This window comes from Zonotrichia leucophrys, chromosome 17 (assembly GCF_028769735.1).
Source record: "Zonotrichia leucophrys gambelii isolate GWCS_2022_RI chromosome 17, RI_Zleu_2.0, whole genome shotgun sequence".
Lineage (NCBI taxonomy): Eukaryota > Metazoa > Chordata > Aves > Passeriformes > Passerellidae > Zonotrichia > Zonotrichia leucophrys.
The window spans coordinates 5,642,467-5,667,263 of NC_088186.1; the positions used below are offsets into that span (position 1 = coordinate 5,642,467).

Genomic DNA, 24,797 nt, shown 5'->3' on the forward strand with positions numbered 1-24,797 from the left:
ATAGGCTTAGGCTACATCGAGTTCCAAAACCAGCATGTAATTGGTGCAATTGTCTTTTACACTTCTCCAGAGAGAGCCACATTCATGCTGCTTAAGCCCTGTTTTGTCATGTTTTCCCTTTTTCTTTTTTGTTGTTTTTTCCAAGCTGGACTGGGATCAGTACTTGTGTTGGGAACCCTACATATATACTGAAAAAAGAAGTTAGAGAAACAAGCTGTATGGGTGGTTCATTCTGTTATTTCTCAGAACCAGACTGTCACTCTGCTACAAGATAAAGGGAGACGATAAAAAGAAAGTGATCATTACAAATCACTTGGCATTTTCTGTGAGCAGTTAAAACACTTGCACTGACATATCCAATTTGTCTGTACAAGATACTCTGCCTCCCTTCATCTTCCATGTGCTTTTGAGAAGGTGATAATTCTGCAGTGCATAACTTTGTAAAGTTATCTCTCTGTGCTTGTATAATACGTTCCAGGATTCTTTGTAATCTCTGTTATACTTGGGATAAAAAAAAAAAATCAAATGAGATATTTTTATTTGCCATTTAAGAAGTGGCTTTCACACTAAGTGCTTTTGCTGGTCTAGCTAATCTGGCAATATGCAAACTCTCTAAATGGAGGTGAAATTTATATCAGTAAAAGGAGTCCTTGCAAATCTGTCTTTCCTGCTGCATTAGCTAACATGGTAGGAACATTATTTCATTCTCCACTCTTAAATTACACATCCATACCCCAGTAAAACTAAGATGTATTACTGAACATTTGGTGTTCATAGAAATAATATCTCAGAAATTTAAGTGGCATGCTTGAAATTAAATAAATAGAGATTTCTGAAGAGCCACCCAGAATTACCATGCAAATTCTGCTGGTACCAAGTGGAATGTAACAACTTATTCTGAATGTCCTGTTTTGAAACCACACTTTTGCCAAGGAAAGCCAGTTCTGTTTAGAGGATTAATATCTGTCCACATTGCTTTCTAATATAGCCACTGGCTTCAAACATAGCAGTTAAAATTCCAACAACTGTTTGAGATACTACAGATTCAACATGAGTTGATGAAGTGATGTACAGAACAGATAACTAATTTTTAGTCATGCATGGTTACTGAATATGGGATTAATTTAAGGGATCTCTGTTTTCTTTCATGCTGTCAGCACTGCAAAGGGTCAGGTGCCTTTGAGGAGTGGCACAGCAGATTGTACCTTCATTTCTGAGATGAGATGCTGGACATGCTGCTACAAACCCAGCAGGAACTAGAGGCTGCTGAGACCAAAAGGAGAGAGCCACTGCCTGTCACCTTGTTGACAGCAGCAATCCCCTGCCCAAGGCAGAGACTCCCAGCTGCCCCTGAGCTCAGAGCACCGTGGCAGCCAGGACTGAGGATCCTGAGCCTTTCACAGATGCCTCTTTGGACAATCCATGGCACTCGGCCCGTGCCAGCTCTGCTTGCCACTGCTGGCAGTGCCTTTGTGGCCCTGTGGCTGTAACTTGCTGCCACCTGCCACAGAGCTTCCCCCTGCTCCTTCCTGGGCTGCTTACACTTGACTAAAATCCTTGTCTTGTTATTAATCATGAAGGAATGAATAGGGGATAAACAATACAGGTACAGGGCAAGAAACCACAGCCATATTTATAAGGAACCCCCGACTAATTCTGCAAAGCACAGTAGGTCATGATTTTAATGGAGATGGATTCTTTTGGTAATGTATCCTGTCTTTTGGTATAACAGGACTTCAGAAGCAAGCTGATGTTTTCTGCTAACAAGGAAAAATAGGTTTTCAAAGCAAAAAGGGCACAGCATTTGCAGGGACATTTAGGAGAGGGGACAGGGAAAAGGAGGTCACAAATTAGAGAAAATGCATGAGCCTGTTACAGATGGCACTGGAAAAGAAATAACTGGGGGATTCACACAGCTTGAAGTAACACAGAGTCCACATGAGGACGTGAACCCTCATCAAGCTACTGAGCACCTGGTGGGATACATGGACATGGGTTCAGCACTGACAGTTGTGGGGACGTCACTTCCCTCAAGATTTGGTGAATTTTAAAATCATCAATTTCTAACAAAAAAGAAATATAGGAGTAACTGATCAGATATTGTCCACAGTCAAATAACAAGCACAAAATGTCAGCAAAAAGCCACTTCAAAGTCCAGGTTACATCCTTTGGTTAATGCAAAGGCAATAGCTCAGGTAGCCAGGCCTCAGGCAGATCACATCGGTCCCCTTGGGCTGTTCAGCAGTGCACAGGTAGGATGGGAACCATCAGTGAGCAGCATTAGGTCTTGCTGGCTATGGAAGCTGGAGAAACAAGTGGGTTCTGGAGTGACAATTCTTTGAAACAAACCCTTGCTGTAGGTTGAAGAGTTTTGTTTGTTGGCTGTTTGCTATGAATAAATGAGAATACACATGAAGTTCTGTTCCTCTGAACAGTCATCAAACACCAAAGGCAAAACCTTCGATCCCCTGTCGAGCCACTCCCTGCCAGACCAAGTCCAAGAACTCCCTCACGGCCGGATTGATCTGTGCTTGTTGTTTTATTTGTCTTTAGTGCATCTGTTTGGGGTGGAAGGCATGGAGGGGAAGGTGTAAAAGGAGAAGGCTCAGTTACGACTCTCCATTTTCGGGTACAATCTCCTGTTTCGCCTCTCTGGAGCCTCAACAGAACTGAATAGTTGCATTTATCACAAATCGAGGGCAGCGACTGCACCCACTAGTGGGGGAATTTTTACCGAGACGCAGCTCCGAGTATTTTTTTGCTCAGGTCACAGCGATCGCACGCTAGCGTGCAGCTTTTTTCTGATTTTTCTCCCCCTCGCTTTCGTTTTTGTTTTCGCTTTACCTCAACCTTCTCTTGTTTTTTTGATGCTGATTTGCTCCATTATGTAAAAGTGAAAACTTCCTACACTTTGTCTCATGAAACCGGGAGGAAAAAGCACAGATCAGCCCAGTAAAAGCAGCCACTTAAAAGAGACTGGGTAGCCTCAGGCAAGTAACAGCCCTCCCCCACTCATCCCCGATTTTGCCTTATTTCTGATGATGTGAAGACAAAAACATCCATATATCTGATACTGCCAGGCCAGGGGAAAAAAAAAAAAAAAGCAACGTAAGATTTCTTGAAATACCTTTGATATATTGAAACCCCAGAGAAACTGGAATAAAGGATCAAAGTGCAGTTACTTACAAGAGTCCTTGTCTGGAGCTGTTTGCTCCTTTCGCATCCTCAGGGAGGAAAAAGCCCGGACATGCACCACGATACAGGGAACATGTTCTACATTTGCAGAACTTTGCATACTACTGGCTAAAAAAATGGATTAATTTCTGTCTGTTTCACATACCTAAATTCCAGTTTTCTTATCTCTCTGCCATCTCAAAAACCCACAAACTTTTCTCCTTAAGTCCCCCCTGACAAGTTATTTAAAGTTTTTAAATTGCAGTTTGTGCTTAGCATTTTTATGATTATGCAGCCTGTATATTAATTCACACTCATAATATTTACTCCTCTACTAAAGAGTAATATGCCTTGGCGGTTCTAATCATAGCAATTAAAGATAATTTATTGATGACTGAAGATTATCTATTTATAGAGGATAAATCTTAAATATTAAGACCCTCTTAAGAAAACTATTCTGCTATTGGGTTCAAATATTTAGTATCACATGAAAAGCTGCCCCATGCAGTGACCCAAAGCCAGGAGCCTGCCTGCAGAAGTGAGCTGGGAAAGTGCTCAGTTACATCCAAGATGGTCTCTGACTGCCATTGCTCGTGCTTCCAGATGAACCAGCTGCTGCTGGAGATGCCAAGCTTGAACTTTGGAAATTCAGATTAACTCTGTGTTGATGAGAGAGAGATGACAGGGCTAAAAGGGCCATCAGTTCAGCCCAAGACTGTTTATGCTTTTATGTTCTTGTCTCTTCTATGGGGTATCGTGATGGTCCACTCCAGCCAGGATTTGAAATTCTAGAGGATTCAGTTCCACTGAGACTTTTTGCTTTTGAAGAAGGGACCACTGAACCTCCTTCTGCTCCAGTTTCACTGTCTGTAAATTGGCTATAAGAGTTCTTTACCATTCGTTTTAGGGACTCTTACTTCACTGTTAATTGTGTAGTACTTTAAATTCCTCAGCAGAACCATTGCACTCAGCTGTGATATAAAAGGACTCACACGTGCTCAAGAGGTGAAAGCACTACAATCGTTCTGCTGAGCTCCTGCTCTGTATCCTGCAGCCTTGATTCCTCCACACAGGCCAGACTCCTTCCCAGCAACAGCCGGAATAACTCCACTGAAGTTGGTGCATCTGTGCCTGCTTATGCCAGCACTAAATTTAGCCTGTGCATTCATCATCAAGTTGTTCCAATGAGTTAGTTAGAAAAAATCTCCAAGCAGAGTCATTCCTGTTAGGAATAACCACTTAAGCTCCAGCACCAGTCCGTGTCCCTGCGGACAGGAGCAGCACGGGTTATCCGGGTGCAGGGGCCGGTGCCCGGGTACCGGAGCAGCCCCGCGGGCGTGCAGCCAGCCCGGCCACACAGCAACTCAGCCTGGGCACCAACTACCCTCATTCCCCCATCAACACCAACCACGGCAGCGAGCAGAGCAACGAGCCAGAGCACACCCCGGGCACTAAGTGTATTCCATTCCCGGGCAACCACACAGTGACAGCCAATAGAGCTTCCCTCACAAGGCGGCCCAGTCCCCGCTCGGCTTTGTCGCCCCCTCCGCGCCGCCGCCATCTTAACTCCTGGCACCCCGCGCCCTTCGCCTGCGCTGCCACCCGTGCCCGCAGCGGGACCAGCGGGGCCCCAGCGCAGCTACGGCGGGAGCGACCGAAGGGGAAGAAGCAGCCTCAGCCAGACCCAAGGATCTAACGGAGGTGCCGGGATAGGCCGCACCGCTCTCCCACACGGAGCCACCGCCCGCCCAGCCCCGCCGCCCCGCGCCCTTCCCCAACATGGCCCCGCCCGGCTCACTTTACCGCTCGCAGGCCGGCGGGCTCGGCGCTCGGGTGACGTCACCGCGCGCCCGTTTCCATGGGAACCGGAGGCGCGGGCGGCGGGAGCGCCACGGGCCGGGATTGCCGGGACCGACCCCCGATCCCCCGGGACCGCCGGGCCCTCTCCGGCCCCGGCATGTTCACGGACAGGACGGCACCCGGTGCCGACGTGCAGTCGCTGTGGAGGAGCGCCCGGAGCGCGCGCTGCGAGGCGGTGAGAGACCCCCGGGGCGGCCCCGCTCCCGCTCTTGTACCGCCGGGCCGGGCAGGGGGCGGCTGTCAAGGCTGCGCCTTCCCCGGACCTTCAGGGATCGTGCCCCGACTCGCCCCATCCCTGTTCGTCCGCGACCCCCCCGCAGGTCCCGGGGCTCCAGCGCGGCCCGGGACCGAGCCCTCCCGCTCCGGTAGTTGTTGGCACCGTGCGGGCCCTGTGCCCGCCCGCCGGCTCTGTCCCCACAGCGTTGTGCTGATTTAGCCCCGGTGTGCGGGGCCGAGCGGCTGCCGCCCCGCAGTTTGAGAGCTGCTAATGCTGCGCTGTCACCGTGTGCGCTGCGAGCTCCTCGCTCTGGAGCTCGCTGCCTTCTTGCCTTCTCCCGTCCTTCCCATTCCATGCTTTAGAGCAGTGCCTGGGTCTGGCATTCGGGCATCTGTGCCTCCGATCAGATTATGGGAAGGTCACAAACACATCACCAACACCTGGGCAGGTACGGAGGTACCTTGTGTACCAGAGGGGCTGGAATGTCTCCGTGAAACGGCAGGAAGGGGAAGGTGCTTTGAATGCCTTGTGCAACACTTGTTTTTCTGCTTAGACTATAGACTGTCTGTCTTCTTTTACTAGAAAACTTGCCAGACTGGGAAAATTTCAACAGCAGAAGCTGCAGCACAGTCTCATACAGCCCGAGATGCTGCGGTGCAGACAGAACAGAGCAAAGATGCTGTCCAAGACTTCCAGCAAGAAGTCCAAGTAGATTACACTGGGCTTCTGTCATTCCTTCAGAGAGTGGAGGATGCTGTTATCAAAGAACTAAATAAAAACTGGAAAAGTCATGCCTTTGATGGCTTTGAAGTGAACTGGACAGATCAGGATGAAACAGTAAGTGACAGACTTCAGGTCATTGTCCAAGCAGAGTTCAGTTACTCTAAGTTGTTAGTCCTTATTGCCGTGATTGTTCTTACCAGGTTCTAATAATTAAACATTACCAGTTGGGCTGCCTTGGGTTTTTTTTCAGCTTTCTCCTTGCTTGGTAAAACTGTTCTTCCTGCTGGTGACTGGGCTGCAGCAGCAGTGAGAGGAGGAAGCCTGCAGTTGGTGTAGCTTTTCTTCAGCCCCTTCAGAGCACTTCAGCCTAGCAGGGATCTAGGAACAGTTGCAGTCAGTGAGTTGGCAGCTCTGCCTGCTTAGGTTTGTTTAGTGCATGGTGCTCAGGAATGGAAGCAATTTGTATCAGTACATGTTGGGACTGGCATTTTCAAACTGTTACTTGTGAAGCTCAGTGAGTGCCAGACTCACACCTGTAAATTCTTAGGCACAGCCTTCCAGAGCTGTGCACTCTCTGAGAGGTTGTTTGAGTGACAGTTGTGTTATGGGGTTGTTTCTCAACAGGAATTCAACAACCTTTTCACATAAATTCTTGGACTGAGGAAAACCCACACTGTAACCCCACAATCACACCAGGGGTGGGCACAGATCTCATTTCTCTCTGTTCAGAGATTGTTGCCTCAGTGCTTGGATTTGATCTCTTCCAGGTGTTGTGTTTGCATACATTGTCATACCCAGAGGCTCAGGATCAGAACCTGCAGGTCACTGGTGTGTCATGGAATGCCACAGGATCTGTCATTGCATGTTCCTACGGCCGGTGAGTGTCCTGAGGGATTTGGGAGTGCAGCTGAGGCTCATGTGATGGCTCAGGCTGACCTGAGGTCTAGAAATGTTTGCTTTCTCTGTAGTAATAAACTGACATATATATATCTATATCCACTCCTTATGCAAGTTAAATTATTAATCTTCAAAGTAACAAAATCTCAGGCAAGTCCTGAATTAATCTTTTATTTCTTCTACCTTCCCCCCACCCTGAAAACGGATACATGATCTTACTGATTTGTTTCTAGGTAGGTTCTGTTTGAAAGATGTAAAGAGCAGATGCATTTGCAAATATCTGTAGGTGAGGTTTGGGAGAATGCACTTTATCTTCTCTGAGATCATGATGTTTAATGTGGTCTCTGAGCACCCTGGATGAACCTGGCACCTGTTCATGCATGTGCTTGGTGCCATGGACATGTTATAACACGTTTAAGGATTTCTGAAATAAGGGTTTCACAAATCATTTATCTAATCCATTAATTTCTGTAGCAGCTCCCTCTTTCTTGGCCCTGCTTCTATCCTTATGTTTTTTTTTTTTAATGTTCCTCTTTCCTTGCATTAAAAGCCCCAGCAAAAAGGGTTTCCATGAGAGAATGCATAAGGAAGAGTAAAACAGGGCAAACCTGTATGTTAGTTGCTCCTTCTGTTCTCTCTACAACTGTTTGCAGATGAGGATGTGGGTTTTGTGTCTGTGGGTACCCTCAGCAGAATTCCTTCCATGAACTTTCCATATGCACCCTTTTGATTGTTCCCATTATTTGAATGGTGAGTAGGTCTTGGAGTAGGGAAATTGTACCCAAAATTTACTGGCTGCACTTTGAGGTAAGCACAGACATGTTCCCTGTCACATCCTGCATAAACCAGCCCCCAGAGAAGTTGCATCCCCTCAGGATCCCTTCATGATGGGACCCAAAGCAGCACATTGAGGTGTCCATGGGGAATCTCAGAGCTCTGCTGGACTGGAATCCTCTGGAACACACAAAGCAAGATGCAGCTTTTTTGTTTTTCAGGTTGGACGATGGGGACTGGAGCACAGAGAAATCCTATGTTTGTACCTGGAATCTGGACAGAAGAGGGTTGAATCCGCAGCACCCTGACCTGGTGGTGGATGTTCCCAGTTCTGTCATGTGCCTGGCTTTCCATCCCTCCCAGCCATCACTGATAGCTGGTGGGTTGTTCTTACCTCAGACCATGCTTAAACATACCCTTTTCTCCTGCAACCTGGATCCTTTGGTTTCTCTCTCTGAGCCCAGCCTCAGATCTCCTGTAAAGGAGCAGCATTGCAGCTCCTCAAACTGAGGAACTAATGCCCACCAACACAGATAAGTGCACTGCTACATCTGAACTGGGACTTGCTGCTTCTTCAGTGACACCTGCCTTTATATCCCCTTCTCAGAGAGAGGTGACAGAAGGAAATCCATCTCTGGCTGTAAGGGAATAAACTTATTTCAGCAGAGCAATATTCATTTACACCAGAACTGGCTGTGCCCTGCACAGAACTGCCCAACCTTGCTGGTGGGTCTGTTTCCACCATTGCTCCATTTGTTCTGAGCTGTCAGACCTCAGATGTTTTGTATTTGTCCTTTCAGGTGGCCTGTTCAGTGGGGAGTTGGTGGTGTGGGACACCAGCAGGACAGAAGACCCTGTGATCTGGAGGACAGGGATGACAGATGACACCCACACTGACCCAGTCTATCAGGTAACAGAGAGCACTGACAGCACACAGGGCTGGGGCAGGTGAGAGTTGCACTGCTTTGTGTCATCCCTTTGGTTCCCATCCACAGCCAGGCAGTTCACAGACATTTCAGCAGTTATATTCTTTTTTGGTTGGCTCTTTTCCCCCAAATCTAGTTCCTGAACAGACAGCCTGTAAAAAATAACTTCACTGTCCGGGTTAAATGAAAAGCAGGATGATTCCCAGACTATAATTGTTTATTAAGGGAGATGCAACCAGTGATACTTGGAGTGGTTTAAAAACACAAATAGAAAAGTGTCCATGATCCTTCGATGCTTAAAGCCACATGCTTTAAGGGAATTTACAAGCATGTCATCCAGTCTGGCTTCCTAAGGATTTTGCCCTTCTGGGGCCTTGTGACTCTGGACATTCTGTGTATTTTTCCCATCTACTACTCAGGAAAATGCTGTTGTTTAGAGCTGGGTGAAAGTGCCATAAATGCCTGTCCCAAAAGTGAGGGCAGGTGAACCATAGAAACTGCAATGGAGATTCAGCCCTGAACACTGGATGTGTTTCAGTCTGTGCCAGCTCCCAGCAGAAGCTCGTTTGCTACCAGGCTGGTGCCTGGCTCTGCTCCTGTGCCACCACAGGCTGCATGGGCTGGGCAGTTGTGACAGTCCCCGTTGTCCTGAGCTCTTGGCATTTGGAACAGGTTCACTGGTTACCTGACACCAGGCACAGAAACCACGCCCGGCTGATGAGTGTGGGGACAGATGGGAAGATCCTCGTGTGGAGGGAGGAGCGGGACGGGCGGCTCGCCTTAGCTGAAGGATTTGCCATCGTGGCTCAGCAGATCCCTCGCAGCACTCGGCTGAAGAAGGTGAGTTCAGCAGCTCAAAGTGTGCCCTTTGCATAAAAACACTCTGAACCCTGGAGCCCAAGTGTCAGAGGAAATGCCCCTTCTGAACAAGCACACCCTTGATCCACAGCTCCTTTGCCATACAGAAATCTTTCTTAGAAAACTGACAACAGCTGAAGTTTTGCCATGCTCTAAGGAGAAGTTGCCAGGATAGAGAACTTGCCTGTAACGTTAATTCATGTGAACCCATTTGTAGGAAGGATTCAGTGCTGCAAACACGGAGCTGTCACAAGCTGTGCTGTGAGCAGCCCGCTGGGCCCCCAGCAGGCCCTGCCCGCCTGTGCCTCTCTGGGGAGCCCCAGCTCACACCAGCTCTGTCTCTCTCTGCCCAGGTGGCCTGGGGAGAGGCAGCCGTGGGGGTGACCTCGCTGTCCTTCTCACCCTTCCATGCCGGTGTGTTCGTTGTGGGTGTGGAGGGCGGGTACTGCCTGCGGTGCTCCGCCTCGGCGCAGGGCCCGGCCCTCCCGCGGCCGCGCGGCTCCGTTCCCCTCAGGGCGCCGGCAGAGCTCGCCTTCTCCCCTCACGCTGGGCCCGTCTACTCCGTGAGCTGCTCGCCCTTCCACAGGCAAGTGCTGCATGCGGGACACGATCACTGCCTGGCTCTAAACACAAAATAGCCCCTGGGGTGTGTTACATGTTCCAAAAAAGGGTCATCTAGCAGAGAAAAAACATCCATTGGCTCTGGTGAAGCCGCCTACTGGACTGTGCTGCATGTGGGCACATGAGCAACATTAGCACCTTCCTTAGATCATCCTGTTTGTTACAATTAATACTCAATTTAAAGCCAAGGAGATGAAAAAGTCCTTCACTTGGGCAGATCACTAAGTATCTTACTGAAGATTTTTCTGCCATCAGTAGCTGCCAGAATTTAAATGAGAAGCTCCCATCTCTGCCAGCAATTCACCCACCATCCGTGGAGGCCCCAAGCCCTGTTTGTGTGAAACATGCTGACAGCCCAGGTTTGCATTTGATTTGCATGAGACGAGCCCAGCTCGAACAATGCCCAGCTCTAGATCAGCAGTTCTCAGGCAGCCCTGGGCCACAACCCATCGGCGGTCAATACAAGCCCTCATTAAGCTTAATTGAGGGCAGTAACAAACAGCCCACAGCACAGCCTGGCAATTGCTGCTTTAGGAGACACGGACCTTTACAAAGCAGGAATATTGTCCGAGGTCATGCTCCTTGACTGATTTCTGTTCTTTATCGTTAGCAATAAAACAAAACGAGCTGTTTCTTGCTTTCTCTCTCCCCCAGGAACCTCTTTCTGAGCTGTGGGACCGACGGACAAGTTCACTTGCACTCAATGTTGCAGACACAGCCCCTCTTTGCTCTACAGTTATCAAAGAAATACCTGTTCAGTGTACGCTGGTCTCCAGTTCGACCACTGGTTTTTGCAGCTGCATCTGGGGAAGGCAAGTAACTGCAGGTGCCTCCTCTTGAACATAAAATTAAGAGTGTTCTGGTATTAGTCAGGTCGGTTGTACTGATTAGCAGATCCCAAACAGCACAGAGCAGTGGCCACTGTTTTCACTGTGTAATTAGTACAAAGGAGTAATTTCTAACTTTAACAAGGTGAACCAGCATTTACTTTTCACTTCTGATGGTACCTTTAAATCTGTTGCCACATCATTCACAGGAATACAGCACAGCAAGATCACTGTGGCTAAATCTATCTCCAGTTTGTTTTTGACATCTACTTCCAGAACTAATGGCTTAAAATGAAAACTTTTTCCTTAGAAAATTGCCTAAACATATTTGAGTTAAAGAATGGAGATTTCACAGAATTTGGCAAGCTGGTTTCAGGTTTCTGACAGTAGAACAAATCCATGCTGCCTGCAGTAATGTCAGCTGTCTATCACAGCCTAGACACCCATCAGCAGGGGAAACAGGTTAAAAATAACACTCAGTGCCAGACTGAGCAGATACTCACCTGCTGTTAGGTAAGATGTCTGTTGCCATGAAGCTGCAATGAATGTCTGTGTCTGCAGGAGAGGTGCACCTGCTTGACCTGGGGAGGAGCACGCAGAAGCCCACCGTGTCCCTGAAGCAGTCTGTGAGTGACTGCCCCGTGTATTGTTTGGAATTCAACACCAAGCACACGCGGCTCCTGGCAGCAGGGGATGCTGCAGGGACGGTCAAAGTCTGGCAGCTGAGCTCCGACTTCACTGAGCAGGGACCAAGGGAAATGAGTCACCTGGAGCAGCTGGCAAGTGAGATCATGGACTGAGGGAGCAGCACAACAGCTGTGTGGAGCTTGTAACTGCCCTGACTGCAGGGACAATTCCCCACTCACCTGTTCCAGTGTTGGCCTGGAAAACACAGGTAACCAACAGCTGGAGTTGCCTCCACATAAGAGTTAAATTTGCATTTAACCATTAAACACAAAAGTATGTGGTTCGACCAGTAACTTTTATTGAAGCACACTGCAACATGTTTCTTTTCCCTAAGAGTTTTAAGCTAAGCACTTGAAGGTTACATCATAAAGTAACATTGATTATTGTAGAGCACAAAGAGAGAGAGACACATGCAGAGCTACAGTCAGCAAACGTGAGCATGTCCTTTGCATCTTTCGGTGCTAGTGTTTCAGATCAATTCACAAAGAGTGAACGTGTAAATTCTATGTAGTCGTAGGCAGCAGGCAGTTCCCTGCCCTTGCCATCCATGTAGGGTTTCATGTGGGAGATGCAATAATCGGCCTGTTCCCGGGTCAGGTTCTGAAAGAGAGACAGAGTGGGGGTGAGAGGGCTCTGGGGCTGCCAAGGGCCATTGACAGGCAGCCCTCCCATTCATTCCTGGGGCAGAAACCAGAGCAGCACCACTACACCCAGCATGGAAATGCTCTGGCTGTTGGCACTGTTTGGTTAAGGGTTGGAAGGCCTGACCAGAGTCTTCCCACCAAACAGAAGACAGAGCAGGTAACTGGGACAAGGAAGCACTGCAAACTCTTTATTTCCCTGCCAGCTGGTGGTATTCAGACAGGAAAAACTTGCTGTTTTGGCAGGGCAGTGAAAGGGAGGAGATGTTCATACTGTCTAAACTTAGGCTCAAGCTCTTCCTTTGAATTGCTGTCTGGAGAAACACCCCCCATCTAATTTCCCAAATGATGGGAGGGAAGTTCTGAGGACAGTGCGCTCCCTTCCAGGCCTTTAAGTAGCTCTTGTTTTATTCAACCTGAGCAGTTCTTTGGTACCTAAAGCTTTTCCTCTTCCTCTATAGAGCCAAGAAAGCAACTGAGTAGGACTGTCACACAATTTCTGTGTTTGCTGCAGAGGATCCCTGGCAGGGTCAGAACTGACTCAGCCCCAGTGACATGAGCCTTGAAGCCACTAGTGCTGGCCTTTATCTGTGAACAAAAGTCTTGTGTGTTCCTCCCTGGGGTCAACAACCAGCACTTACCTGGTAGAGCTCCTCCTTGGTCACGTAGGGCTTCCCCTCGGAGCTGAGGGCGCGGAAAGCGCTCTCGATCTCCTCGCTGGATTTCACGTTCTCCGTTTCCCGGCTGATCATGAAGGCCATGTACTCCTGCAGCGAGACGTGTCCATCCCTGCCAGAGAAACAGTGTGAGCACCCCGAGCACAGCACTGCCAGGCCCTCCAGAGAGGGGCTGAACTGTTCTGAAAGGAGTGAAAGTCTTAACGCAGGAGACTCAACACAGATCATTCTCTCAAAGTGAATTTCTTCTTTACAAACGTCAGTCTTGCCTTCCTTAAGGCTTTCACATGAGTGACTGTAAAAACAGCCTGTGAAGGACCTTCCAGCCAGCTCCCCAGCCAATACCTCCATGCATTTTGCAGTACAGAAAGGTCCAACTCACATACCTGTTGGGATCTACAGTGTCAAGAATAGACTCAAACTCAGGGTCTGGCTCTCCTTCCTCAACCATGGGCAGATCGTAGCCGAGAGAGCGCAAGCAAGACTTAAACTCCTGGTGGTTGAGTCGTCCAGATTTGTCCTTGTCAAAGTGCCTAAAAACATAAAAGCAGAACCCACATGTGTCAGTTATTGAGTCCCATGAGCTGTAAAGTGAGCTGAAAACTAGATCAAGGTTATAACCAGCCCCTGTTCTGTACAAATGAGTTTGTATCAATAAACAGTTCTGTCTAGCGTACATGAAAAATATGCACAAATTCTTAACTTTGCTTAAAAATCACCCCTTCCCCACAAAAAAAACCCCAGCTGTATTCTCAGTTGGCACTGCCAGCAGCAGGGGCTGCAGGCTGTTGCCCTCTGGCAAAGAATGGAGCAGCTCAGCACAAAGTGGGGCAGACAAAAAAGGAGCCACAAATGGATCTTGCAATTAAGAGCCATCCACACGCCAGAAATATCTTTCAATCTCTCTGGCCTGTGTTCCTTGCAACTCACTTGAACATCATGCTGAACTCCTTCAGGGCCTCCTCGGTGACTCCAGTGGTGTTCCTGAAAAGGAAGCAGCAAAGCTGAGTAGCAGTTCCTGAGCTGGGGTACTCAGTCCAGCAGCTGCACCACACGGTGAGGACAAAGGAGCAAACAACCATTGCATGTGGGAACACTTGTACACACCAACTCCTGAGAATAAAACTGTGCCACTGAGATCCCACCCTTGCTCATAGCCAACAGGAGCTGTTCCAAAAGTGCTCACTTGATCCCTCTGAAGGGAACTGGGAGGTGGTGGGGATGTACAAGCTCACTGCATCCATTGCTCTGAGCACAGGAGACCCTTTAGCACAGACCATGCAAGGCTGGCTGCTGGCATGGGCAGCTCCTGGCTTTCCCCCACCCCAGTCAGACACTTCAAACCACACGTGGGCCAGGCAGTACCGGGCCTGGATCTGCTGCTCCAGGTTGTGTTGCATCCTCATCCCCAGCTGGTCCAGCTGGTCCCACTGCTGTGCCAGCCCCACAGTGCTGTGTTCTGTGTATTTGTTGTCCAGGATAAGTGCTTCTTCCATGGCTGCTCCAAGGTCCTCAATTTTCTTTAGCTGGCTCCTCATAGCTCGGATCTCTTGGTGCTTGCGCTGTGAGAAGGGAGCAAAGAGGAAGGAGAAATCATGGAGCACCAGAAAACCCCAAAACTTTCAAAACATAGAACAGAGGCTGGCAGGGGAGGAAGGGTTATACTCTTCTTTTTCTCCTAGGACTTTATGTCCATATACTGGGATTTGTAAAGTAAGATTCAGACCAATGTCCATCTGCATGCTCACTATTGGAAACTAGAGCTTGCAAACCAGTTCTGAAGACCAAAAAACTTCTTATTAGGAAATGTGCTAAAAATACTGTATCCTCTCTGCCCTACCCCACCTCCTTTAGGAAAAAGGGAAAAAAATGGAAAACTACATCAGTGTTGTTTATTGGCCTGTGATGAAGTAGGCATCAGATATGTAAACAGATAATCCCAGAGGTCTCTTCAGTATTCCAAATGTCTGAAATCAATTAAGATTTTCCCACACAATTCCATGCATTTCCCTTCTTGCTCTGTGTTCCCAAGCCAGCTGGAAATGCTGTTTTAGCCATAGGTGCACATCACTCACTTTAGTAGCTTCCAGCTGTGACTCCAGCGTTCCCGATTCTTCCACCATACATGACCTAAACGCAGAGAACAACAGTGAGAGAAGGCACTTATCTCATAAAAAAATGGTATGTGGGGCTTGAAATTAACAGTCCTTCCTTGAAATGAAAAATCCTTTCATATATTTAAACACTGGTTTTGTGTTTTGTTTATTCTGACTCATCCTATTTCAGACTGACACTGTATATTTTGTCTGATTCTTATTTCTGTATATAGTTAATTTCTAGCCCCATTTAAAAGGCAACGTGATCAGCAGCCACACTTCATGCCAGACTCAAAGCACCCGCTTTACTGGACCTCATGGAATTAGAATTTAGTGCAGTCTCACCCCCTGCCCCGTGCCCAGCACACACCACACACACCAACTGCAGGTGAGTCACTGGGGATGGGCTGTATTTGCAGTCAGGTACAGGAGCTCTACCAAGGTGTGTTACAAAGGGGAAAATGAGGGTAAAAAAAGATGGTGAGAACTACTGGTTTGGTTGAAAAGTAATCTTAATGTGGCATAATCTTTGCAGAGAGCTACAGACCTCTGCTGCTCAGCAGTGCCTGGTGGAAAGGTGCCTTTCCCACCCCACCTCTCCATGCTGCACCCAGAGCAGCTGAGGTTCAGCCACTCTGCCCAGTGATTTCCACCCTGAGCTTTACATGCAGGTCCCCACAGTGGCCAGGGGCTCTGAGATCTCCTTCATACAGACTAGCTATGGACAGTCTCTGGATGCTGCTTTTCCCCCACCCCAAGATCCCAAGCAATCTCTAAGCAGCCGTGTTTGGGAATCTCTGTCCTTCCAACACGTACGGTGAGAGCTCGCACTGGGTGACCCACACGTGGACAGTGAGTCTGGGTGCTGTGCAGATGGGGTGTCCTCTGACTCTGGGGTATTAAAGTTCCTAAAACCTGAATCTCTGGTATTCCAGTCACTAAAACCAGGTTTTCATCCCCACTGGACTCTGTCTTCCCACATGTTTTTGAGCTTCTTGAGAATGGGGATTTCAAGTGCTGAATCAGTCTGTAGCAATGCAAATGCACCAAACATCTGGGTGTTTCTCACCACAGGGTTAAGGCTCGGACTCAACGCCCGCCTAGAGATGAAGCGCACGCCCAGAGCCTTGAGCAGGAAGCTGGGAACCAACCGTGGAAAGAACCAACAGGGAAACAAAACCTCCAAGCATCTCTAAGCCGTGAAAGTTAGTTGGAAGGAAAGCGAGCCTTGGAATTAACGAGTGCGTTTGAAAACCAAAGTGAGGTAAGAAAATAAGAGGAAAAAACCTTCCAGATAGATCATCCCCAACTTCATACTGATAGACACGAATGACACGACGATATGCTATGCTAGTCAAAGGAAAGAAACCAAGTAAATTCCAAAAAGGAAGAAAGAAAGAACAGAGGAAAGAACACACCAAAACACGGCCACTGCAGTGGAGCCACACTCCAAGCCAGCACTGCCTTGCAGCAAACACAAGCAAGTTCTTAATGAGAGAAAATTATTTAAATGCTGGTTGCACATACACAAAAATAAACCGTTATTATTTTCATGTAAGTCACAAAAAAGTGAGTCTCAGTAAGAGAAACTGAAGTTTTGCAGTTAGCTCATCTACACATTGTTTAAAAGCATTTTTTTTCCTAAACTCCAAATTGTTCTTCCTCCCTTCCCCAAAGAACACCCATCCCAGGCAGTGCTGGGCACACACAAGCTGCAAAGCAAGGGGTGTGCATGGCAGCTCTTCTGACACGTCCCTGAAGCTCTGCCTTCCCTCTCACCAGGCCAGGCTAAGCACAGCCAGTGCCTCTTGGAACTAAATCCACGTTTTTAATCTATTCACAGAGAATTAGGGACAAACTCTGCCTGGCATATCAGCAGCCCTCTGGTAATTTGTTCAACAAAAGAGCCTGGCATGAGGATCTCTAACTCTGACCCTGCATCTTGCAGTGAATGGCTCCTTTCTGTTCACTGGTTCTTGGATACCAGAACTAATCTACATCACTACTTAACAAAGGAGCAGGGAATTCAGCATCCATTCCAGGAAAATCTGCTCCCTTCCATTAAACTGTACAACAAAGCCAGGGCAAACTATTTTTATCTGGCAGAACACAAGAGACTGTGATCATTACAGAGCAACTAAGCAGCAGAATTATTTGTGAAGATTCCACCCTTCTATTAGGAAAGGCTTTCTCTTTAGGAGCAAGGCCCTGGCCCCCTCCAGCCCTGTGGCTCACACACAGCCTCTGCCCTGGCCCACAGACTGCTGGCATTTGACATCACATCTTATCACAAAGCTCCCACTGTGCTGAGACTCGTCCTGCTGAAGGAATTTAACTGGGCAGACACATTTGCAGAGGCTTTGGCAGTCTGAAAACATTTAAAGATCTTATTATTCCCTTTCCACTTCCAGACAAATGGCCAGCACACATCCTCATCAGGAACCATTGCTGTGCACACAGAGTGGGCTTAAAACTGCTGGCAAATTCCAACAGCTTCTTGAATTCATGTTGGAAGGTTGGTTTTCTCCTGTCAAGGCTAAAATTTATGTGGGCCATGGTTCTGCAGCAGATTAAGAGTGGGCAGTTCATATTTGCAAACTACAGGGGTTTAAGATATGTAATATCAGCAAAATGTTTTAGGAATCTTCTCCTTATCAAAACTCATTGTTCTCAGAACAGTTATGGTCAAATGCTTTATTTCACTAGCAAGTCTCTTAAGCTGAAAAACTAGAAATGTCAGAATAGCCTGCCTTTGGAAAGGAGCTACACTCTCACACATCTTCTCAACTTAAGGGCCTTTTCCTGTGCAAGCCCTCAGAGAAAGCAGGAGCAAAAGTCAGGAATTTCATGGTGTGCCAGTGGCTGCCTGTTGTAATTCTGCTTTTGACTAGGAGATTCTTATGTTTCTACTCCTTTATAGCTAACTACTCCAAAGTCTTGTTTCCTGTGTCTGTGCACCTCAGCAAAAGATTGCTCTTTTTAAATAAGAGGGGTTTGAGCACAGCTTTCACAAGCAATGTAACAACAGGAGAAAACACACAGAGCAGAACACATCACCAAAATTTGAAAGATACAAAATTCAATACTAACCCATCTAGCAGGTAAGTCCTGTAGAATGTGAAGATCCAAACATCAGGCAGCAGGACAGAGACAAGACAGTAAGAGAGGGATAGAGATTTGGGTGGGAAGCAAACATCAAAAAGTTAAAAATCATATTTATATTTCATTATTTCATGAAGACACATACAGAACTATTTGTAAACACACAGACAGAGAATCACAGGGTTACAGAGAACAGAACTCACCTCCTCTGACCCCCAACCAGACAGCACTGACTGACTGCAGGCACCTGCAATGCTCAACCTTGAGACTTTTTATTCCTAACACAGTTGTTTTATCTTTACTTCCTCTCCTTAGAGAAAGTTATTATTAGACAGTGGCCCAGGGAAATGATTACAAACTTTTAAGCTCTTTTCACATCTTCTTTCTCTATTTGAACTGCAGTAAGATTCTCAATACACTGTTCAGTACAAAAGGGGAATTAACAGAAATGCCAGTTTGCTTGGAGCTATTTGTGCTCCACCTCCCCAGCTGTGCTACAGCCTAGTTCAGGAATACCTGGAGAAAAATGAAGTCCTGGATAACTGGAATTATTGCAGGAAAAATAATTCAGAAATAGGAACATTTTTAAAGTCTGCTGTTCCAGGGCTTTCCTTTCCCCTGTAGCTAATGGGTTTCCCTCAAATCCCAACTGCAGGGAATGGACAAGTCCTGATGTGCTGTTTTTCAGTAGGAGACATTTACAAATTTGACAGTCCAAAGAGATGCAGGATGCACACAAGTACTACCTAAGGGATTCTCTAAGGGCAGGTCCTGGAAAGACAAACTGTACCTGGTCTCCTGAATCCACTGATGGAAGGCATTGGCATGCTGAGCAAATTCCTGCCGCAGTTTGTCATTCTCTTCCTGCCTTCGCTGTTCCTTCTGCAGCTCCAGTTCACGTTCCTGAGAAATGAACAACAGTAATTTCAGAGAAATGAAGGGATTGGTCTCATCCTGTAACAGAAAGCAAAAAACTAAAAGCACAGTTCTGAGCCTCAAAACAACATTGAGTGCTTGGTGTCCTGGATACCTAGAGAAAAGCATCTCAGGTGGTAATTCAGAACTGAAGTCCTGAGAACTGCAACTGAACCAGGTGCTGTTTCACTGGATAGCAGAGAAGTTAAATTTCTATCACAATTAGGAAGTAAGACACATGCTTTGCCTTTGGAAAACCATGAGAACAACTAACAATTGCACAAGTTTACAGATAACAGCAATTTTTCTTTGCTCACAAATTTTGAGATATTTTGCTGTATTATGGTGACAAACTCTTGTACCCATTATCTCAGAACAACTTCCTGAGATGACTGAAAGGTCAAAATATGAAGAGACTCTTTCCCTCACTGACTTGCCTTGATAATTTTCTGCAGATTCCTCCAGGTTTCTTCAAGAGCCTCCATAGTGAACCAAGTGTAGGGGTTGGAGGCCACACGGAAGCTCTTGATCTGGCGATCCAGCTCTGCCAGCTGGTTGAAATCAGCTTGGGCAGAACTGAGGGAGGAACGGAAAGCGTCGTGAGCTTCTCTCAGGGCTTTGATTTCCTCCAGGGAGTTGCAGCGCACAGGATCTGTCAGATCCTCCTCAGCATTCTCAAACCAACTGTTGAAGGCAGAGGCCTTCTTTGCAAAGGTCAGGAAGAGATCCTCAACCTTGAAAAGAGAAAAAAATCCAGTTGTTCAATAATGGAAATATTCTGTATGAGCTCATCTGGAATTAACATGCAAGAGTTTGCCTTGCAGAAATTCTTTTGTTAATTCTCCAGGATCTCTAAACTGGTTAGTTGCAAGTGTGTATTTTTTAGTGCACAATTAGATTTTTGTAGCCCCATGGTTGGTCACTCACCTTTCTGAAGTGCTCCTGAGCCTCCAAGAGTTTCTTTTTCCTGGTAGCAGAATTGGCCAGTAGCTGATTCCAGCGTTTCATCAAGGAAGCGTGCCGGGCCTCGATGGCCTTGGACTGGATGTGCTTGGCTGCGAGCAGCTGATCTTTCAGAGCAGTGATGTTTGCAATTCCCTCCTGCTGGAAAGCCTGAAGTCCAGCATCAAACGTTTCCTGAAGCATTAAAAGAACAAAAGGCATTTGAGATTGTATTTTTCTTTTGCTTTTCCAATACCCTGCATATATTTCAAACATGGATTCTTGTGTGTTCACAAGAGTTCAGCTGCTCCCTCCCTCACGTGGTGGCAGCAGCATCAGCACTGACCTGTTTGGTGAGCAAGGTTTGCACTGAAGAGAGGTCACGTCCATAATCATCTGTCTTCAGACTGTTTTCCTTCTCTCCTGGAAAATAAAACAAATTTTGCAAAAACGTCATTTCTCCATCTCAAACATTCCCTCTGTTCCAGATCAGGTTACTACAAAGCCATAAAGCAGGGACAGCACTGCTGATTGCTCTGGGCTTAGGTCTGCCTCTTACAACAGCACATAAGGAGCTACTGGGAGCCTTTGGAAATGAAGGAGTTTAAGGTTTGTTTGTGACTAAATATTGTACAGAACATACCTATCCATGACTCCACCACATCTGCTTTCCAGTTGAACTGGAGGAAGGCTGAGTTCTCATCCAATTTGGCTTTCCTCTGAGCTGCTGCTTTCTCCAGATCTGACACCTTGCCTCTGAGCCCCTTCATCTTGGCAGTGATGTTTGCCTCGTGGTGATTGTTCTATGTGACAGGGAGGAAAAAAAAATATAGCCATCCTGGATGATGTGAAAATCATCTGAGGCATTCAGGACAGTGGTGACAGAGCAAGGACTTCAGCTGAAAGATATGGTCTCAGAAACAGCTTTGAAAGCAGAACACCAACAGCTTATTCAAACACAAAAAATGAGTAAGAGCTCTTTTCAAAGACATGACAGAGAAGAGAAAGTCTGCTGTAACATGAAGATGTCCTGGGGAGCCTTTGAAGATGAGTTCATGCTCACCTTTTTAATGAGATCCTCTCCATTAGCACAGACATCATTCACTCTGTCCTTGTGGACAGTAAAATCAGTCTCAAATGCCTCATGCTTCTTCAGCAAGCCCTGCAAATACAAGACACAGGCACTTCTAAAAATAATTTCTCACAATTTATTAAAAAGTAATTAATTTTATATATCAGTTAGCATAAACTTCTGTCAAAAATTAATCTTAGCTGATTAGCACAACTTACTGGTTTCCTTTGGACAAAAAGAAACTGAGACTCACTTCCAATCAGAGGTTAAGAGATGCAAAGCTATGTCAAACTAAAAGTAATTTCTTTTAGTTTGGAAAAAACATTATTGGGATGCTTTTATAAAGTGAAATTACATTTTTTACAGTGTAGGACTCCAAAAAGAACAAACAACCTCTAAATTGTAAAGACAGTTAAAGAAAAGGTTTGTTATGGTCTAACCAACAGGAATGCAACAATAAAGTGCTGACAACTTCCTCCATACCTGGATAGCAGCAAGTGTGTCCCCATAATCCTCACTGGCTACCAGTGTCATTTTCTCATTGATCCAGGCTTCTTCTTCCTCAACATTTGCTACAAACTGCTGATACTCCAGAGACTCCTCCAGACGCTGGCCCCTGTGTGGGGAAGGTAAAACTGATGAGTTTTTTAATGAGATGTAAGATATAAAATCAGTGTGCAGAGCCTGAACCTTATCATTCACACTTCACTCCTCCAGCAGCAGCCACGGCTGGAGCTCTAGGAATTCCTTGGACTACAAAGCCTGCTGCTGCCAAAGGACTGGAGCAAACTCTCTCCCAACAGTTTCTAATCAGGAAAAATTTCCTGGTAGTGGATTAAAGCCAGCTGATTGTAAGCCTGTGGTTTACAACTGGTGCAAGAAAAGGCTAAACACAACATACACCTCAAAAAGAGGCTCATGTTTCTACTGAGGAACATTGTCAGTAGTCTTGTAGAGTCTGTGATCAGGGATAAATGCTGTTACATCATATTCCTAATAACCCATACCCTGAAATTCTGTAAATCTGATCATTATGAATCCATGTAACCTTGAATTAATACTGAATTTTATAGAAATTCATACCTAGCAGCTGCCAGCTGTTTTAACTCTTTCCAGTGATCCACAAACTGAGCCAGTCTCTGCTGTATCTCCTCCTTTCCAATTGTGTTGTCATCTGAAAGCTTCTTACCCGTGTCCAGGACACCCTAAAGAGAAACAGTTACTGGAACATCACCTGCCTTCCTCATTGCATTGTTTGGGGTCCAGCAAAACCACTGCTGGCTTTCATCTCTTCCACAGTGAAGAAAGGTGCTGCATATAGAGAAATCTGTCATGGGGAGAGGCTTTTACCTGGATAGCAGGTTCGTGGGCAGCTAATTCTGCTTCCAAGCGCTTGTGTTTCTTCCTCAGGTTCTGCACACCAGTCAGGTCTCTGCCATAGTCCTCTGAGCTGACCAACAGTTTCTTCTCTCTAAATTCAACAGAGGAGAGAGAAAGATAAAATATGAAAATTACTTCTAAAGGTCCAACCTCACAAAAAAAACAAAAAACCCCTCAGACTGCACAAAGATCTTGGATGCAAATTCCTGTGTGAGGAAAAGAAGGTGACAGAGGGCCCATAATTCATCTTTGAAGGACAGAATTTCTCTGTACAGTTTTCCTTTTAAAAATATAGATGTCTTTTGTAAAGTTGCCCAAATTTTGTTTGTTTTAAAAGCATGACAAAAGAAGTGCTCTAGTTTGAATGATTTCTATCAGCCTCATATTTTTCTCTCCTCCTGAGGTACTAACACCAATGTTGAAAGACCATTTGATTAATGACAACTGGTACAATCAAGAAAGTATTTGAAACTGAAAATGGTTTGAATTTTGGGTAGGAGCATTCCCAAAAAGACTGGAATGAAATGTCTGAGTTTTCTGCTTACTGGGATTTGACCAAAGAAAACAGCAGATAAGAAACCACACCCAAAGCAGTTTTTCTGGACTCCTATAAACACACAGCTGTTGGAAGGCAGCTCTGAAGCCACACTAAAGGATGTCAGTTGTTATGGTGTGTTTTTAGTTTCCGGGTCCCTTCCTCAGGTGTGCCAATATTCCCTTCTCCCTTCCCCCTCGCCCCTTGCTGAGCGTGCCCTGTCAATCAGGCTAACATCCCAGCAAGGCGTTGTGTGGTTGGTCGATTTCAAAGGATGCTCCTCAGGCCTGGGGGACATTGGCCTGTATAGGTGTCCCCAGTCCCTTGAGACCCTGCCCCTCTCACCTGGTTGGTAGCTCACCTGTCCCCTCCCCTTCCCCTGTCCCTGAGCTTAAAAGGTTAATCAGACCATGTGGCGGGATTCTGGTGGAGCAGTTGCCCCGGTTCAGACCTCTGTAACCATGGAATAAACATCTGGATATAACCCTCCAGCAGAATCCTCTCCTTTTTCTCTTCACCATCGCCAGAAGCTCTCTCTCCTGAGTAACGAGTCCTGACAAGCTGGACTTGTCAGTGCCGCTGCAATCTCCAGCAGCCAAGGTATCTCTGGGGTAAAGCACCACAGAAGCCGCCTTTGGCTCAGCAGCGAGGGTCACACTGACCCAGGCACCATCTAACTGGTTATATTGGGATTCTTATTCCAATAGTGAGTGCCATTGGCAAGCCCAGAACTTTGCAGACACCCACTTGATCCAGGACTCCTCGTCGTCCATGTCACGGAAGAACTGGTGCAGGCGGTGGCTCTCGTTGAGCTTGGCGCGGCGGGCGCTGGCCATGCCCTTGATGCGCTGGAAGCGCCCGTTGATGGTCTCGCGCTTGTCCTTCACCTGGGACGTGTCAAAGGCGCTGCTGGTCATCAGGCTGTCAGCCTGGCTGTTCAGGTCCTTCAGGCGGTCCTGGACACCACGGGAGAGAGCAGGGATTGCTCAGAGCTCATTATGTCAGGATGAAAATCAGAATCCGACTCGCAGTCACAGGTTTTGTTAAAAACCGCATTTCGACAAGTCTGTGACTGCAGCAGGTAGCGTAGGCCTGCGTTCGGAAGATCTCGTGATGTTACGGAAGACAGGCCCCTGCTTAGATAAGAAATTAACATAGACATTAGCTCCTGAACCGATGTCGTAATTTTCCATTGCCGTACTGTTTCATCCCTACTAACCATAGAGGTTAAGACAGACCTCACTGACGTAAAGCCCCTGACTATAAAACCCACGGGAAGAGAGACTAAAGGCTTTGATCCTCCACCATATGGTGTCCGCAGTTTTCTTAGGCCGATGACCTAGGGAAATGGGCCGCGTGCTGCTTCCTGAAACCAGCCGCTGCCTTGTATCAGAAGGCTAACGCAGCAGGTATCAGGAGCTGTACCACAGAATTTGCTCATGACTAGGATTTATCTTCCAAAACTAAAAGGGAAAGCAATACCTCATGAGCAGATATATCAGCTTCCAGTAACTGGTGTTTTTTCAGAAGGTTGTTAACAGATGCCAAGTCCTTCCCATAGTCTTCAGATGCCAACAAAGCCTCCACCTGGGGATGGAGAAGGAAACATGGAATGAAGAACAAATTGTGTTTCGTGAACTCCTTGAAACTATAATGCTTTAAAACCAAGCAAATTACTTCTCAATTTTCTACTAAACCTTTACCTTGTCACCTGTTTAATACCTAAAAGCTTCCATGCAAATGTGCTTCTTCTTGCCTTATTTTTCATAACTAATAAAACATACAAGAATTTTACTAGTAATAAGTTTTTTTAAAAATAAACCTAGACTTGATCAAAGGTAAACAGTGCTCCACAAAATCTAACATCAGTAAA

General features: G+C 46.6%; 2 protein-coding genes across 8 annotated transcripts in view; one reads left to right on the forward strand and one right to left on the reverse strand.

Moving 5' to 3' along the window:
• The first annotated feature begins 5,038 nt into the window (after positions 1 to 5,038).
• DYNC2I2 (dynein 2 intermediate chain 2) lies at positions 5,039 to 11,846 on the forward strand. Its single transcript, XM_064727520.1, has 9 exons — positions 5,039 to 5,209; positions 5,834 to 6,088; positions 6,742 to 6,851; positions 7,867 to 8,024; positions 8,446 to 8,555; positions 9,244 to 9,411; positions 9,783 to 10,015; positions 10,705 to 10,862; positions 11,439 to 11,846. The coding sequence occupies exons 1-9, from the start codon at positions 5,132 to 5,134 to the stop codon at positions 11,675 to 11,677; spliced, it is 1,509 nt and encodes a 502-aa protein (XP_064583590.1). The 5' UTR covers positions 5,039 to 5,131; the 3' UTR covers positions 11,678 to 11,846.
• The window catches only part of SPTAN1 (spectrin alpha, non-erythrocytic 1), a 46,914-nt gene continuing 33,957 nt past the window's right edge, over positions 11,841 to 24,797 (reverse strand). For 4 of the 7 annotated variants that reach the window (XM_064727519.1, XM_064727518.1, XM_064727517.1 and 1 more), the window contains 18 exons: positions 24,407 to 24,511; positions 23,672 to 23,880; positions 22,360 to 22,480; positions 22,093 to 22,214; positions 21,493 to 21,625; positions 21,001 to 21,099; positions 20,581 to 20,740; positions 20,284 to 20,360; positions 19,923 to 20,132; positions 19,433 to 19,729; positions 18,871 to 18,983; positions 18,069 to 18,086; positions 14,958 to 15,012; positions 14,248 to 14,444; positions 13,813 to 13,866; positions 13,269 to 13,415; positions 12,847 to 12,994; positions 11,841 to 12,164 (listed from right to left, as the gene is read on the reverse strand). In XM_064727519.1, the coding sequence (XP_064583589.1) occupies positions 12,039 to 12,164; positions 12,847 to 12,994; positions 13,269 to 13,415; positions 13,813 to 13,866; positions 14,248 to 14,444; positions 14,958 to 15,012; positions 18,069 to 18,086; positions 18,871 to 18,983; positions 19,433 to 19,729; positions 19,923 to 20,132; positions 20,284 to 20,360; positions 20,581 to 20,740; positions 21,001 to 21,099; positions 21,493 to 21,625; positions 22,093 to 22,214; positions 22,360 to 22,480; positions 23,672 to 23,880; positions 24,407 to 24,511 (2,391 nt within the window). In that variant the 3' untranslated portion in view covers positions 11,841 to 12,038. Of the gene's footprint in view, positions 12,165 to 12,846; positions 12,995 to 13,268; positions 13,416 to 13,812; positions 13,867 to 14,247; positions 14,445 to 14,957; positions 15,013 to 16,265; positions 16,329 to 18,068; positions 18,087 to 18,870; positions 18,984 to 19,432; positions 19,730 to 19,922; positions 20,133 to 20,283; positions 20,361 to 20,580; positions 20,741 to 21,000; positions 21,100 to 21,492; positions 21,626 to 22,092; positions 22,215 to 22,359; positions 22,481 to 23,671; positions 23,881 to 24,406; positions 24,512 to 24,797 lie in introns of all 7 variants that reach the window. The other 3 variants (XM_064727515.1, XM_064727513.1, XM_064727512.1) reach the window with 1 other exon arrangement.